The 14621-nt window shown below is 42.5% G+C and overlaps 1 protein-coding gene across 1 annotated transcript in view; it reads left to right on the forward strand.

Annotated features, from left to right (window-relative positions):
- The first annotated feature begins 231 nt into the window (after positions 1-231).
- The window catches only part of MACO1 (macoilin 1), a 63655-nt gene continuing 49265 nt past the window's right edge, over positions 232-14621 (forward strand). The window contains exon 1 of the mRNA XM_045476116.1: positions 232-527. Within this exon, the coding sequence (XP_045332072.1) occupies positions 448-527 (80 nt within the window). The 5' untranslated portion in view covers positions 232-447. The remainder of the gene's footprint in view (positions 528-14621) is intronic.

A 14621-nucleotide genomic window follows, 5' to 3' on the forward strand; every position in this document is an offset into this window, starting at 1 on the left:
AAATCTTTTCTGATAGGCCCAAGCACGGACTCAGACACTATAATGATTGGCGCATTCTTCTGTCCTTCAAAGAGGCGGGTTCTAGAGTCCGTTTTGCCTCAGCGGGCCCTTGGATTGGCCGGCAGAGGCGTACCGGCGCCTTCGATTGGTCCCGAGGGCCGTCCGTCGGAGCCGAGGAGGCGGGGCAGACGGCTGGCTGGTGCTGGGGCGGGCGGGCCCCGGAATTGTCATTTCTTTGTTTCCGAAGGCGGAGGAGGCTCTGAGCCCCCCCCCCCTCCCCGTCCCACCCCCTCCCCCCGGGTGCTGGCTCCATGTCTGTGTGACCGGCCCCAGGGGTAGAGTCCAGGCCCGACGCGGGGCGGGCCGGCGGCGGCGGCGGCGGCGGCGGCGGCTGAGGTGAGAGACGGCGGCGGAGGCGGCGCGGGCACCCGGCCCCCCAGCGGGAGGATGAAGCGGCGGAACGCCGACTGCAGTAAGCTCCGCCGCCCCCTAAAGCGGAATCGGATCACCGAGGGCATCTACGGCAGGTGAGCGGCGGCGCCCCCGCCTCCGCCCGCGCGGGCCCCGCGGCCCCCAGCCGGCTCCGGAGGGGCCCGGCCCCGTTATGTAACCCCGACTAGGCCGCACGCCCGCGCCGGGGGCTCTTCGGAGGAGCGCGGCCCGGGGGGCTCCGGCCGGCCCGCAGGGGTGCGCCCCGGGGGCGCGGGGCGTGGCGAGGGCCGCCGGCCGGGCGGGGAGGGCGCGGCGGGCGCCGGTCGAGGAAGCCGCCGCGCCGCCGTTGGGAGCGCCCCGGCCCCGCAGGGGGGAGGGGCGGCGAGCCCCCTCCCCTCCTGCGCCCCCAGCCCGCGCCGCGGGGCGCCGGGCGCCGGGCGCCGCTCCCGGGGCCGCCGGGCCTCCGCTGGTCCCCCAGTTCCGCGCTGGCCTGGGAGTCGCCGGCCTGAGCCGGGAGACGCGTGGACCATATGCACTAGGGGGAAAGGCTGACAAAGTTGGGAGCAGACGGTGGCCCCACGGTCCCCGGCAGACTGGGCAGGTGGCCACGTTGCCCCTTCTTTCGCCCTCTACTTCTCTTACGGGATCTCAGACTTGGCACCGAGGGCTGAAGCCGATACCCCCTAATCATGCCCTGTGGCCCCGCTCCAGACTCCGAAGGAGCTGATGGTCATTTTTCCCAGCAAACATTATTTTGATCATTCCAGGCAGATAGTTTTCTTTGAACCTTTCACAGATTTTCTCCAAACTCAGTTTTATTTTTCTAGCGAAAAACAGCAATGTTTCTTTAAATAGAAATTGAATTCACTGTTCTGAGAAGGGGGGAAGGACGACAACAGGTTCATGGGGCAACTTAGTGACAATCACAGCTTCCTAGGCAGAACTTGTATATGACTTATTTTCTGGTTCTTCTTAGAATGTTCATTCTAAACGGTACTGGCCTTGATAAAGCAATGATTTTAGTGGAGAAATAATTAGTTTACAAAGGGGAATGCTCAGCATGTGCATATTGGTTTAATTGAGTCTTTGTGGCATTTTACAATTTAGCTCTCCTAGCTGTGGGACTTAGAGAGAGGGAGCTGATGACACCCAGGTTGTCACCAAGCTAATGACCAAGTGTTAGCATAACTGTACATGTTGCACATGCTGTTGTTTACATACGTGGAAGATTGCTTTTCACAAGCAGCTGAGTGATGTAAACAGGAGGGGTTTTCTTTATTTCAAGTTTAAAATCATTAAGAAGTCAAAGTATAAAGTTCTTCTGTGTATCTATCCTTACATATAGATATATCCTTATGTAATGAGCCGTAGATCATAGGAATAATTCATTCAGTTAATATATATATATATATATATATATATATATATATATATATATTATGTGGCAGGCCCTGTTCTAGCTACGAGAGTACAGCAGTCAGTAAAACCAGCCAAAATTCATGCTGAATCAATCAAACCGGACCATTTAAACTGAAAAAGTAAAAACCATTTTCCTACAAAGTTAATGGGTGGGGGAAATGTCTCTTCAAGTTACACACGCTATGCTTCTTGAATAAAGGATTTTTTTTCTGCCCATTGAAAAAAGATGTGAACAACTTAATAGTGACACAAGAATAGAAAAAGCGTATTAAACAGAATTGTAGACCAAAGACAAGTGTGGCTTTGAATGGCTGCTATTTACAGTAACATATGACGAGGTACCTTTATTTATAGAGAGAAGATTGGGGATCCCATATTGTTTACATGTCTTCTGTTGTATTTCACCGTCTCTTTATATTTGGACAAATGATGCCCAATTTAGTACCTACCTGGTAGTAACCACTCAATCAACATGAACAGTGTGAAGTGAATTCATTCTTAATGAAGATCTATTTATTTTCGTGATGATCTCTTGGAATTCGAATGTTCTTACGCTAAAGGTTGACAGTAAATACCCTATGCAAGTTATTCAGAGTTTCGCTATAAAATTTTAAAACCCCGGTAGCTCTCAAATCTGTTTACCCTTCTCTGTTTGGCATTTTTTTTTAAGTTAAATGTTAATAAAAGACCTACATATATATTTACTGGTCTTTCCTTTTGGAGCATCATATATCAAATGAATGTTTTCATTCACTTACCTGTTTCTCAGTTTATAATATGGTGTATTGGCCCGAAGCACAAGATCATAGTTTTGGTTTTTTCCAATTCTGTTTTTTAAAAAAAGTTTAGGAAATTCTCCTTTATTTCTAAAGCAAACAGAATGAGTGGGCTCGTTATGAATTATGGTGTTTGAGGATTTGTGAGTATCACATTTCTGTGATCATCCAATTTAACTCTACTGAACTGTGTTTCCTACCATCTATTTACCCATTTTGTTTCTCAACATGTGGCCAATTTTGGTCTCATTAAACAGAGAAGTTTGGTTTTTTTCTGAGTCTCTGTGGACAGTTTTGATAACCACTATCTACTGTTTCACAGCATAACCTTTCATGAACATTATTTTCACGTTCTCAGTCTGCACAATGTTTTGAACCTGGGACGGCAAGGAGGCAGCTGTGATGAAGAGAGCCCTGGACTGCGGGCATCAGGAGACCTGGGTTTGGACTCCCAATCCCAGCTCTCCCACTTGGAGTCCCAGTTCGCTCATCTGTCAAATGAGTCTTGAGGACCAAAGGAGATCACGTTCAGTTTGTGACACTCTGTAAATTCTAGCACGCAATACAAATATTATTTACCATGTTGTTGTTATCACAGTTTAACATGTTTGGTTTATCCTGTAAGGAGGCAAGAGAGACTAGAAGATTTGGTACAGCTATAAACAGAAGTCGAGTAGTCAAAACAGAGGGTGAGTTGCTTCTTGGTCTTGCTGAAAAAAATCCTGTTGCTGAGACGCTTTTAATCATGGGCTCCAATCCAGCAACTGTGACTGAGGTGATTGTCAAATGATAGGATTATTGTCTGTATAATGGCTGTGGTAGAATTGTTTCAGGGGCAAGGTAGAAGGAAAATGGATTGTAGACCTATCAACATGATCTCCATTTATATATGTGCTCTTTGTTTGAAAATTGAAATGTATAGAAATATGTTATTCTGGTCATATTAACAATCAAGAATAGGAGAAAAGAAACAGAAATGGCGATGGATTTCTTTTATATTACTAAGGACTAAAATCCAATGTCACTTACAAACAATCCAGGCCAGCACAGAGCCAGAGTAGGAATTTAGTGCTCGATAAATGTTAGGCGTGTGCATTAATAAATAAATGAATATAAATGAATTTATCCTACTTGGTTAAGGACCTGCGTTGTTCAGGGAATTGTGAAGGATGTAGGATAAGGCATAGTTTCTTGTCTTCAGGGAGTTTACAGCAGACCATCACAATGCCCTCTTAAGTGTGCCCGGTGGTGTGGGGGTTCCAAAGAACTTTATGTGAAAATATTTTTGTTGCATTACATTTTAACTTGCCATTTTAGTTGTTCACCAGATGCACTAACAGCTTAATTTTGCCCGGTGCTATTTTATGATGAAGTAGACGGTCGCCACTAAGTGAGGGAGCATTTTCTAACTCAGATGAGATAGATGTGAAAGTGCTTTGGAAATTGTAAAGAAAGGTCATTCATAAGAGAAAGTAAAATAAATGAGTCCACTTAACTGCGACATTTCAGAGGTCCTCGGGTTTTACGGCCGTGATCCTCTGCTCGCGTCTGCCTTCACACATGCACCAGACGCTCCCCACGGTAACATCTAATTACATGCAGTGATTTCTCCAGGCCGGGTGGGGTTGGAGTGCTATGTAGTTTTGAAAAGCCTTAAGGGGATTCTGTGTGGTTTACCCACCTGTCACTCCGCCACACTCCCCACTTCCTTCCCCCTGAGAATTACTGACTTTATAGTAGGAGGGTGAGACGAGGTGTGCTATGTAGAAGCCAGAGGCAGAAACGCTGAGGTTTTAAGTCTCTGCAGTCAAAATTGTTACTGACCCAAGTAAGTGTAATAAGAATTTTAAGTAAGGCACCTGTGTTAAGCTTTGGGAAGCTATTTTAGATCTTCGTTACTGGTGGTTGAAGGAAGTGCCCCATCACTTGTGAATTTATGAATACTTCCTGTCATCGTGTGCTGGGCTCTGTGTAGCACGCTGCCTGAAGCGTGGGCAGTGCAGGACCGTAGCTGGCTCTTAGATTTGGATATCTTAGTGCCTTAAAACCAGAACCGAGGACTCAGGACTTCCCTGGCAGATACAATACCTTGTCCCATCTTTATTTCAGACCAGAGTTGCCTGACCTTTGACTTTTTCAAATGATCAACATTTGCATCCTTCTCAGCTTCCTAATTTCCTTTTTTGGATCCCAGTCTGAATAATCTGATCTCCAGAGATTTCACTTTCCTGCTTTTCCTGCCTCTTTAATTAATGATGTTTCCTAAGTCTAGTTTTAGCCTCCTCTGGGCTATGCTTATTAAAGCCACTAGAGGCTGGTATGACCCTTGGCTGCCTTGATTGTACATGTGTTCTGCAACCGAAACCCCAGATACCAATGTTGCAACCTCACAGCCTAAAAGCATTTTGGTAATCTTGGTAGGCTTTAACGGCAGCAACGCAGGACCTGACGTGAAGGTGATAAATTCGGTATGGTTTTAGAGCGGTGTTGGGGGAGGGGGTGAGGACAATGTAGAAATGGAAACGTTCTAACCTTTCCAGTGACGTGTTTACCTAATCCTTATTTTTGCAGTTTTCATGAAATACGTTTAAACAAATCTGCCATACTGGAGTTTTGTACTTCGTTTTTGCTAGTAGTGTACTACCTTTAAAAAAAAAAAAAAAAGGTACTTTCCTTCAAGTTTCATTTATGATTTTTCTTGCCTGAGTGCTCTTGGCAGTTTAGTTTCATTAGATGCTTTGAAAATCCCTTTAAATTCCTGCTACAAGTTGAGGCAGGGGAAGGAGGGAATGTGATCTATTTCAGATTATTCGCTTTAAAATTTTTTTTAACTTTTTTTTATTTTAATTTTTGAGAGACAGAGAGCACAAGCAGGGGAGGGGCAGAGAGAGAGGGAGACACAGAATCTGAAGCAGGCTTCAGGCTCTGAGCTGTCAGCACAGAGCCCAACGCTGGGCTCGAACTCATGAACGCGAGATCATGACCTCAGCCAAAGTTGGATGCTCAACCGACTGAGCCATCCAGGCGCCCCTTAGATTATTTGCTTTAAAGCTTCCTGTTTTATTAGTGATATTTTCCTTTTTCTTTGATTTCTCATGGCCTTTCTTGAACCTCCCTAGATTTGGAGATTGATTTTAATGGGAGACTTAATAACCTATTATTTTCACTTTCTTGTTAGTCGTTTGCCAAATATCATGGAGCCAATCCTTGTTCTATAAGCACTTCTATTTCCAGAGGCTTTTTCTTTGGCCATTTCTCCCAGATCTGCCCACTGATATTAACCCTTTGGGGTTGTGTGTGTGTGTGTGTGTGTGTGTGTGTGTATGTATGTGTTTTGTTTGTTTTGTCATTTTCTAGGCTGTGATCCAGGTGATACTTCAGGAAATATAACAAGATATAACATACCTCATGGAGCCTGGAGAGTCAGATAGAAATTTTATAAACATGGTTAAGACCTCAAAGTGAAATACTATAATTGGCTTACTTTTCTTTCTTCCTTTCTTCCTTTCCTCTTCTCCTCTCTTCTCCTCTCCTATCCTCTCTTCTCCTCTCCTCCTCTCCTCCCTTCCTTTATTTCTTTATTTCTGTCTCTACACCCAATGTGGGGCTCAAACTCACAACCCTGAGATCAAGAATTGCAGGCTCTACCAACTAAGCCAGCCAGGTGCCCCTGGGTTACTTTTCTTGATGAAATTTAGTATGCTTTTCAATATATTACTTTTATTTTCTAGGCTTATAGATTTGGGTGTAATTATCTTACTTGGACCATTTTCAAGAAATAGGTCCAGAAGAAAAAAGTTGTGTGCTCAATCAACAAGCTACTTAAGCATAGTGGCACGTACCAACAGTAGAAACACATCTCCTTTGCTACACATTTTTTTTCCATCATGAATTTCTTCAAGTACCCAAGGAGTGACCGTTGCCTCAAGGTCTCTCACCTTTAGGCACATGGATCCTGGTAATGGAGGCTTAAAAAAAAACAAACAAAAACGCAATCAACTGTTTGAATGTATTCTTTGAGGCTTTATATCTTTTTTTTTTTTTTAATTTTTTTTTCGACGTTTATTTATTTTTGGGACAGAGAGAGACAGAGCATGAACGGGGGAGGGGCAGAGAGAGAGGGAGACACAGAATCGGAAACAGGCTCCAGGCTCTGAGCCATCAGCCCAGAGCCTGATGCGGGGCTCGAACTCACGGACCGCGAGATCGTGACCTGGCTGAAGTCGGACGCTTAACCGACTGCGCCACCCAGGCGCCCCTAGGCTTTATATCTTTACTCTGACATTTAACTGATGTCAAGTTGGCCTCTGCTCATCAGCCTTCCAAAATGCTTATTATCCCGAGACTTTGAAGCTCCTTCGTAACCCTGACCTTCATTCCTTTGTTTCTGCCTGCTTCTTTTAAGGGTGATGGACTCACATTGAGTCATGGGATTGTGATGTCAGAAATAATTTATCCCTCGTCCATGTCTTCTGTTGCCTTTTCTTTTTCAGAGGCTTTGCATTTAGTGGATTGAAACAGTGCGGCGAGTCCACTTTAGGTGTACCTGTAGACATCACTGATTGATTTGCGCTGCTTGAGATCTGTTTCCTTACCTAGTACGGCGGAGGTGGCTGGAAACAGTTTAGCTCTGTTTTCAAATTATATTACTACTTTTTTCATCTTCAAAACACTTCTAAAAGCCAAATAAGCTACTCAGTACTAAATTCAGTATTTTGCCTATCTTGTAGTGAGGACACTTGAGTTCTAGAGAGGTGAGTGCCACGTTCATGGTCAAACAAAAACTCCTGTCTCAGATGAGAGAAATACTAAGGTTGGAGTCTTCTTTCTCAGGGGTAGTAAGCATTATTTTCTTGTCTTGCTCTAGGCTTGACAAGCTGTATACGTCATGGTTCATTGTATTTATGATTTTTTTTAAAAAGATGAGTTGTCTTTTTATTTTTGAATTACATGTTTCCTTATTACAATGACCGTTCTAAGAGTGTGAATTTTGCTGGAAAGCAGTCTTGAGTTGTCCCATCTTTTGTGCCATAGTTATTTCTGTAAAGAACATTTGACTTAATTTTTTTTTTTCCTGCAGAGCTTCATAGTGTGTTTACAAATTAAGTTTATAAATTCATAGTTTATGAATGAGATACTGAGGATGTATTCTTTCCTAAAGTACATCTGCTCATTTTTTAAAAACTTGGTCCTGTTGGAAAAATTAAAGAATTATATAATTTGAATATACACATAGGAAAGGATATAAAGAAGGAAAATGATATTTACTGAATATCTAATGTGAGATGAGAAAGTCCAGAATGAGGGATAATCGTATGGGCTTTAAGTCATATGAACTTGAGTTCAAGGGATGTCCCCGACCCTAGTTGTGTGATCTTGAACAAGTCATTTACTTGCTTTCTCTCTCTGTTTTCTCATCTATAAAATGAGAATAGTAAATAAGACCACCTACTTTACAGGACTGATATAAGGACAATTGAGATAAGTGACATAAAGAACTTAGCATAATGCCTGACACAGAGAGTTGCTCGGAAAGTTATTTGCTGTTACTATTTTTTTTTTCTCTTCATTCTTTTATTTTGTTCCAGTAAGGGTGTTAGCTTTAGTTTCGTATGTGAGGAAACCAAGTTTTGCCCCAAGTTTAGTTCCTTTGATAGAGGCCCATATCTGTCTAACCCCAAAGTCTGTTCTCTTTTTTGTTGCACAGTATGGTGCTGCTTCAACACTTCTGAGTGTCATGCATGTGTAATAATTCATACGGAGCTCTCAACTCTCTACTACATGTAGGGCAAGTGTCATTGTCCTCATTCTCCAGGTGAAGCAACAGTTACCAGGAGCCTTTTTTAAATGAGAATCTCTGTTAAATTAAAAAAAAAAAAATCAGTATAGATATGACAACACTGCAAAATGTGATTCTGGACCAGGATATGTCGATGGCTCGATCTCTATTTATTCATCTGTTGCTTCAAAGGACATTAGTGAGATAATTACTGAAATTTGAATAAGGTCTCTAGATCAGGTAATAGTAACATATCAATGTTAATTTCCTGACTGATTAAAAAAAATAACCAATATGTATGCATGGTAACAGGGGGAGCATGATAACAGAAACTTGATAACTTATTTTATCATTTATGGAATCTAGGCGAAAGATAGGAGGGAATTCTTTATACAATTCATGCACCTTTTCTTAAGTCTAAAGTCATTTCAAAATGAAGAGTTAAAAAAATAAAAGTAGTGAGGGGGTACCTGGATGGCTCAGCTGGTTAAGCATCCGACTCTTGATCTCAGCTCAGATCTTGATCTCAGGGCTGTGAGTTCAAGCCCGTGTTGGGCTCTGCACTGGGCATGAAGTCTACTGAAAAATAAACAAAAGTAAAACTTAATATGACAATGTATTAGCACAATGCAACAGACCTTAGTGCTCCTGCTCTGGGATAATCACCATTACATAGTTTTTAATTATTGTTCTTCTTTCTATATAAGCAAATGGGTATATTTCTTCCTTAACAAAAGTAGGATTCCATTTTACATAAAAGTTTCTTGGCTTTTCTCCTCACTTAATCTCTTCTCCATTTCTTACCATAGAAATTGTATTTAGGGACGCCTGGGTGGCTCAGTAGGTTGAGCGTCCGACCTCGGCTCAGGTCACGATCGCACTGCCCATGAGTTCGAGCCCCACGTTGGGCTCTGTGCTGACAGCTCAGAGCCTGGAGCCTCCTTCAGATTCTGCGTCTCCCTCTCTCTCTGCCCCTCCCCCACTCATGCTCTGTCTCTCTCTCTCTCTCTCTCTCTGTCAAAAATAAACATTAAAAACTAAAAAAAAAAAAAAAAAGAAATGTATTTATTTATTTATTTTTTTAGCAGCCGTACAGCATTCCACATAGAACTCACTCTGTTCTCTGTGGTCTCCAAACCCCTATTCCTGTGCTCTTTCAACAGTGCCCTGCAGCCTCTAGGTTCCTGGTTCCTCAGGTTTCTTATGAAATGGTAATAACTACCCTGCCTATTTCACTGTTGTAAGGCTAAAATGAGATAATTAACATGAAAGCATTTGGAAAAATTACACGTGTGGTGTAAGTGTAAGGTGTGATTAGGTGCGTGATTACTACCGTTGAAGATACGAAGTGTCTTCAACACAAGATACTGTGGCTTGTTCTCTTTCTCCTCATGTGCCTCTGCCCCCTCCCCATCCCAAACCTCATAGAGTCCACACTGTCAGAGGTGTGTGTGTGTGTGTGTGTGTGTGTGTGTGTGTGTGTTTTAGATGAAAGTGTTTTTGAAACAGAATTTCTAAAACTCTAAATTCTCCAGTCCTTGATATCTCTGTAGTCCATACAGTCCTTCGTAAAATACTATACCACACAATTCTTAAAAAATTCTTAAAAGCTTTTTTAAGTGATTTCTATCCTAGTTTTTCTTTTTTCTTTTTAAATTGGTTGTATTTTATAGTAGATTTGTCACTGCGGTGCCTGTGTATGTATATATATGTATGAGTGTGTGTGTGCGTGCATGTGTGTGTAATTGACTCTCGAAAAGTTCTCTTTGCGGTCTGCAGGAGGACTAGAATAGAAAAGACAAGTAAGGAGCAGCTTAGGTCTTCTCAGACTGTCCCTCCTCTCTGGATTGCACACCGGGATGCAGGTGCAGAACATAGCAGTGGGTCTAGACCATTTGATCTTGATGCTTGCGCACAACTTTCTATAGTCCACCATTTCTCAGTTGTTTTTGTCTCAGGACCTCTTTCCACTCTTGGTTTGTATGGGTTATAGCTATCAGTATTTGCTATATTAGAAATTAAGACAGAAACTTTTTTTAAGTTTATTTATTTATTTTGCGAGAGGGACGGTGCAAGTTGGGGAGGGGCAGAGAGAGAGGAGAGGGAGAATCCCAAGCAGGCTCCATGCTGCCAGCACAGAGCCTGATGCAGGGCTTGAACTCCTGAAACCGTGAGATCATGACCCGAGCCGAAACCAAGAGTCGGAAGCTTAACTGACTAAGCCACCCAGGCTCCCCACGATAGAAACATTTTAAGAATTACTAGTTCATATAAAAATAGTAATAAACCCATGAGAAGGGTGGTGTGGCTCTACATTTTTGCAGATTTCTGTAATGTTAGGCTTAACAGAAGACACTTTGAGAACTCCCGCTGTAGGCAGAGCCAGTGGCAGGTAGGCCAAATGGAATGATGGTCCGGCACCCAGAGCAAGACTGATTAGTGAATAGATTCGTTTGTTCCTAGTGAAGGAGAAAACAGATTGGGAGCATGTGCATGGTAATCTTTGGAGCAGAAGCTGTGTTTGTTTTGTTGGTTGATGTTGCTTTGTTTAAATACCCTTCCCAGTCATCTGTGCACGATCTCTCCATCTACCTTCATTTTAAGCGTGTGCTTTGGTAAAGGCCTTACTGTCGATTCTGAACACTCTTGTGCATTGTAGGTCATTCATTCGACAAATATTTGTTAAGCTTCTGCAGTGTGCGGGCGCTCTGCTGGGCACTGAGGCTAAAGCAGGGAACAAGATAGGCAGCTCTTTTGTTCTGGTGGACTTTACTTTTTTTTTTTAATTTTTTTTTTCAACATTTATATTTATTTTTGGGACAGAGAGAGACAGAGCATGAACGGGGGAGGGGCAGAGAGAGAGGGAGACACAGAATCGGAAACAGGCTCCAGGCTCTGAGCCATCAGCCCAGAGCCCGACGCGGGGCTCGAACTCACGGACCGCGAGATCGTGACCTGGCTGAAGTCGGCGCTTAACCGACTGCGCCACCCAGGCACCCCCCTGGACTTTACTTTTAAACAGTGAATAAAATAAAATACTATTTATTTATAATTGCGAGTAAACGTTCTTAGGGTCCAGGATGCTGTGTGAGCGTATCATGGGGTACCAGTCTTCACTTTGGGATCACGGAGACCTTTTTTAAGGAAGTGACGCTCATGCTGTGCACTGAAGGGCGAGAAGTAATTAGAAGTGCGTCATGTGGTTACGTTGTACTTTGGTAGGGATCTTGTCTGTAACTCAGAAAGAAAGGTAAGAAAATGGACGAATTAACCTTAAACAGTGTTCCTAGTTGAGGCAAGGAGAGCTAAGGGTTTGGAGAGAAGAACTGATAATCCGAGGAGATGGTTGTTTTCTTTCTGAGACATTGTGGAGTTCGCTGCTGGTACCATAACAGCGAGAAGTTTATATGACGGGACAGTACTTCTCCAGTTTTAATGTACACACACAGGGTCTAGGGATCCGGTGAGCACGCACACTTCGATTAAATAGGTCTGAGGCGGGCCCTGAAATACTGCTCTTCTGAAAACCTCGTCCTTAATGCTGATGCTGCTGGTCCCTGGACCACACTTGGAGTAGCAGGACTAAAATCATACATAATAAGATTTCAGCAGGAATATCAGCTGGACAAGACTGGAGGAATAGTCTAGAGGTGATGTCGAGTAGGGAGAGGTATTTGATAACAGACAAGACAGCAGTCTGGTGTAAGACGTATCATGCTATGTACTGAAAGCTAAAAGCAGTTCACAGTTGCTGTCTGAGAGGACGGGAAAGCTAGGAATTGAGATAGATGGCCGCTAGCACAGCCAGCCAGTGAAGTGTTCTAGAGAGTCATTTCTGTGGTGAGGACCAAGTGAACTAAATGGCCATTAGTCTGCCAAGGGAAAAGGTCAGGTACTGAGGATTGATGGCCACACTATGGCAATTATGTGGGCTCCAGAAAATGATCTAAGTGACAAGCAGCTAGTGGTAGCAGAGAGAAGGTGCACTTTACTTGGAAAAAGAAAAATGTTCAATACTACTTCTCATTAATCATAAATGATTAATCCATAGGTGGAGAGTATTGCTAAATAGGTTCAGGTAAAAAATGGTTGTAAATGGCAAGGGCAGGAATAGAATGTGTGTGTGTGGGGTGGGGGGGGGACTTAGAGCTAACAACCCCTTGAAAGAGTCACCCCCATTAAGACTAATAATTACACACATCACTTCTTTATTTCACTGGCATCTAGAACAGAAGCACGTAAGGCCATCAAAAGACATTATTGGTCTACCTTTGTTTCATTATATTATTATGAAAACTATCTTTTTGTTGCAGTTATGCTTTATCTTTTCATTCAAGACATTTTATAGTTATTGGTAAATGTATTTGGATCAGAGAAAGTAACATCAAGCTATGAACCATGTTATGAACTGTATGCATAAAAATCTTTTATATTTAATCATATTTTCGGTTTAAAAGAAATATTGTGGAATGCTATAATGGCTTAAAACTTTATTTTCTGTCCCTTTACAATGTCATCTCTTTGGATTTGGCAAAATCTTATGACCTTCAAAACATGGAAGGAAAGGAATTAGTTAGGGTGTCTACACGGAGAGTAGTCATTTTAGATTACTCATCTTTTGGCCTTTTTTTTTTTTTTTTTTTTTTTTACAGGTACCTATAGAAGGATAATAAGCATAATTTACTGATAGAAAGAACTAAGTGAATACTGAATCAGGCAATTGTCTTAAACTTTCTAAACCCTGAAGACGGAAATGAATCAATTCAGTACCAGTCCTAAAGTAAAATCAACTTCTTTTTAAGACGAGTAAATTATTTATTTACATATATTTAAAAGTGTGGCCAAATACATAATGTAAAATTTAGCATCTTAACCATTTTTAATGTCCAGGTCAGTAACCACGTGTATATTCACACGATTGTGCAACTAAACTCTAGAACTCTTCTTGTAAAACTCATAAAATCTACTTTGTTAATTCGATCGCCTCTTGATTTTTAGAGGCAGGTGCTCCTAAAAGGGGAGCCTGACGAAAGTTGAGGGTACGGCATATGTTTGTGAAAGATCGAGTTTCCTTAGATATCTACACTTCTAAACTGTGACTAAGAACTGGGTGCCAAGGAACACGAAAAGTATGAAAGCAGTTTTTTGAAAAGATACGAAATATATGAAAAGGAACTCTTGTGAAGTCACAGACTTGAAAACGAGTAGTCACTGTTACAAAGATGATAACTTCTGTATTGCCTTAGGTTTAGATGATTAGGTCATGAAAAAGTATTCAACAGGCTGTCAGTCTTTGGATAATGGCTGTCTAACTAGTGCAGTAGGATGTTGCTGGCCGGACAGGGGGGCTGCCACGCCTGGGGAGCGTTTGGGGCAGAGAGTGGTACTCCACCTTCACCTGGGAGCGGTGTCAACTCCACAGGTTGACCTACTCGCCACATCTCCTTCAGCTGCAGTCTGGAGGCAGCCCCATGGGAAAAAGTGTTTACAGGCGAAGTAAAAAAACATCTCCATGCATGCCATTTCTTAAATGCCTTAGAAACATGGCCGAGAGGCTATTATCATACTTCTTTAAAATCTAGAAACAATTCTAGACACAAGGAAAAAACCGTTCCGTTTGAAAGCCAAGCAGCTTGGAAAGCTGGTTTGAAACTAGATTTGTGTTCCTGAATGCCTATTCGGGACTCAGTTGTCTCTTTCAATAAAATATGTCTTGCTCTCCACTGGATCAGTGATAGATTTGTTGAGTGAGAATGGGGACCCCGATCGTCACCCGGCTAATATTGAGTCTATCTAGGGAGATGAAACTAAAAGGTGGGACTTAGAATACAAGCCTGTTTTCTGGTTTGCCTTGGGTTCCTTGATTCTATTGCAGACCTCTTGATCGAAGCCTATTATCAGAGCCCTAAGCGGTTCTATCAAGAGTTAGTATTAGAAATTGCCCCTAGTTGCAAATTATGCATCATTTTGCTCCTGTATCATTGAGGGTCATACATGTCTGTTCTTGACATCTTTTTACCCTTGTGACTTGAGAGGGCACAGAAACAATCCTCAGTGCTGGATCCTGTTTTTGTTGCCCCCGCCCCCAAGTTTCTAAGTTTTTTTGCAGCTTATTTTAATATATTTCAAAATGATTTATTGAAGTCTTGATTTTGGTGGTGGTGATATATACTCAAACAGCTAATGTAATCCTATCAATATTGGAATATTTATAT

This window comes from Leopardus geoffroyi, chromosome C1 (genome assembly GCF_018350155.1).
Source record: "Leopardus geoffroyi isolate Oge1 chromosome C1, O.geoffroyi_Oge1_pat1.0, whole genome shotgun sequence".
Lineage (NCBI taxonomy): Eukaryota > Metazoa > Chordata > Mammalia > Carnivora > Felidae > Leopardus > Leopardus geoffroyi.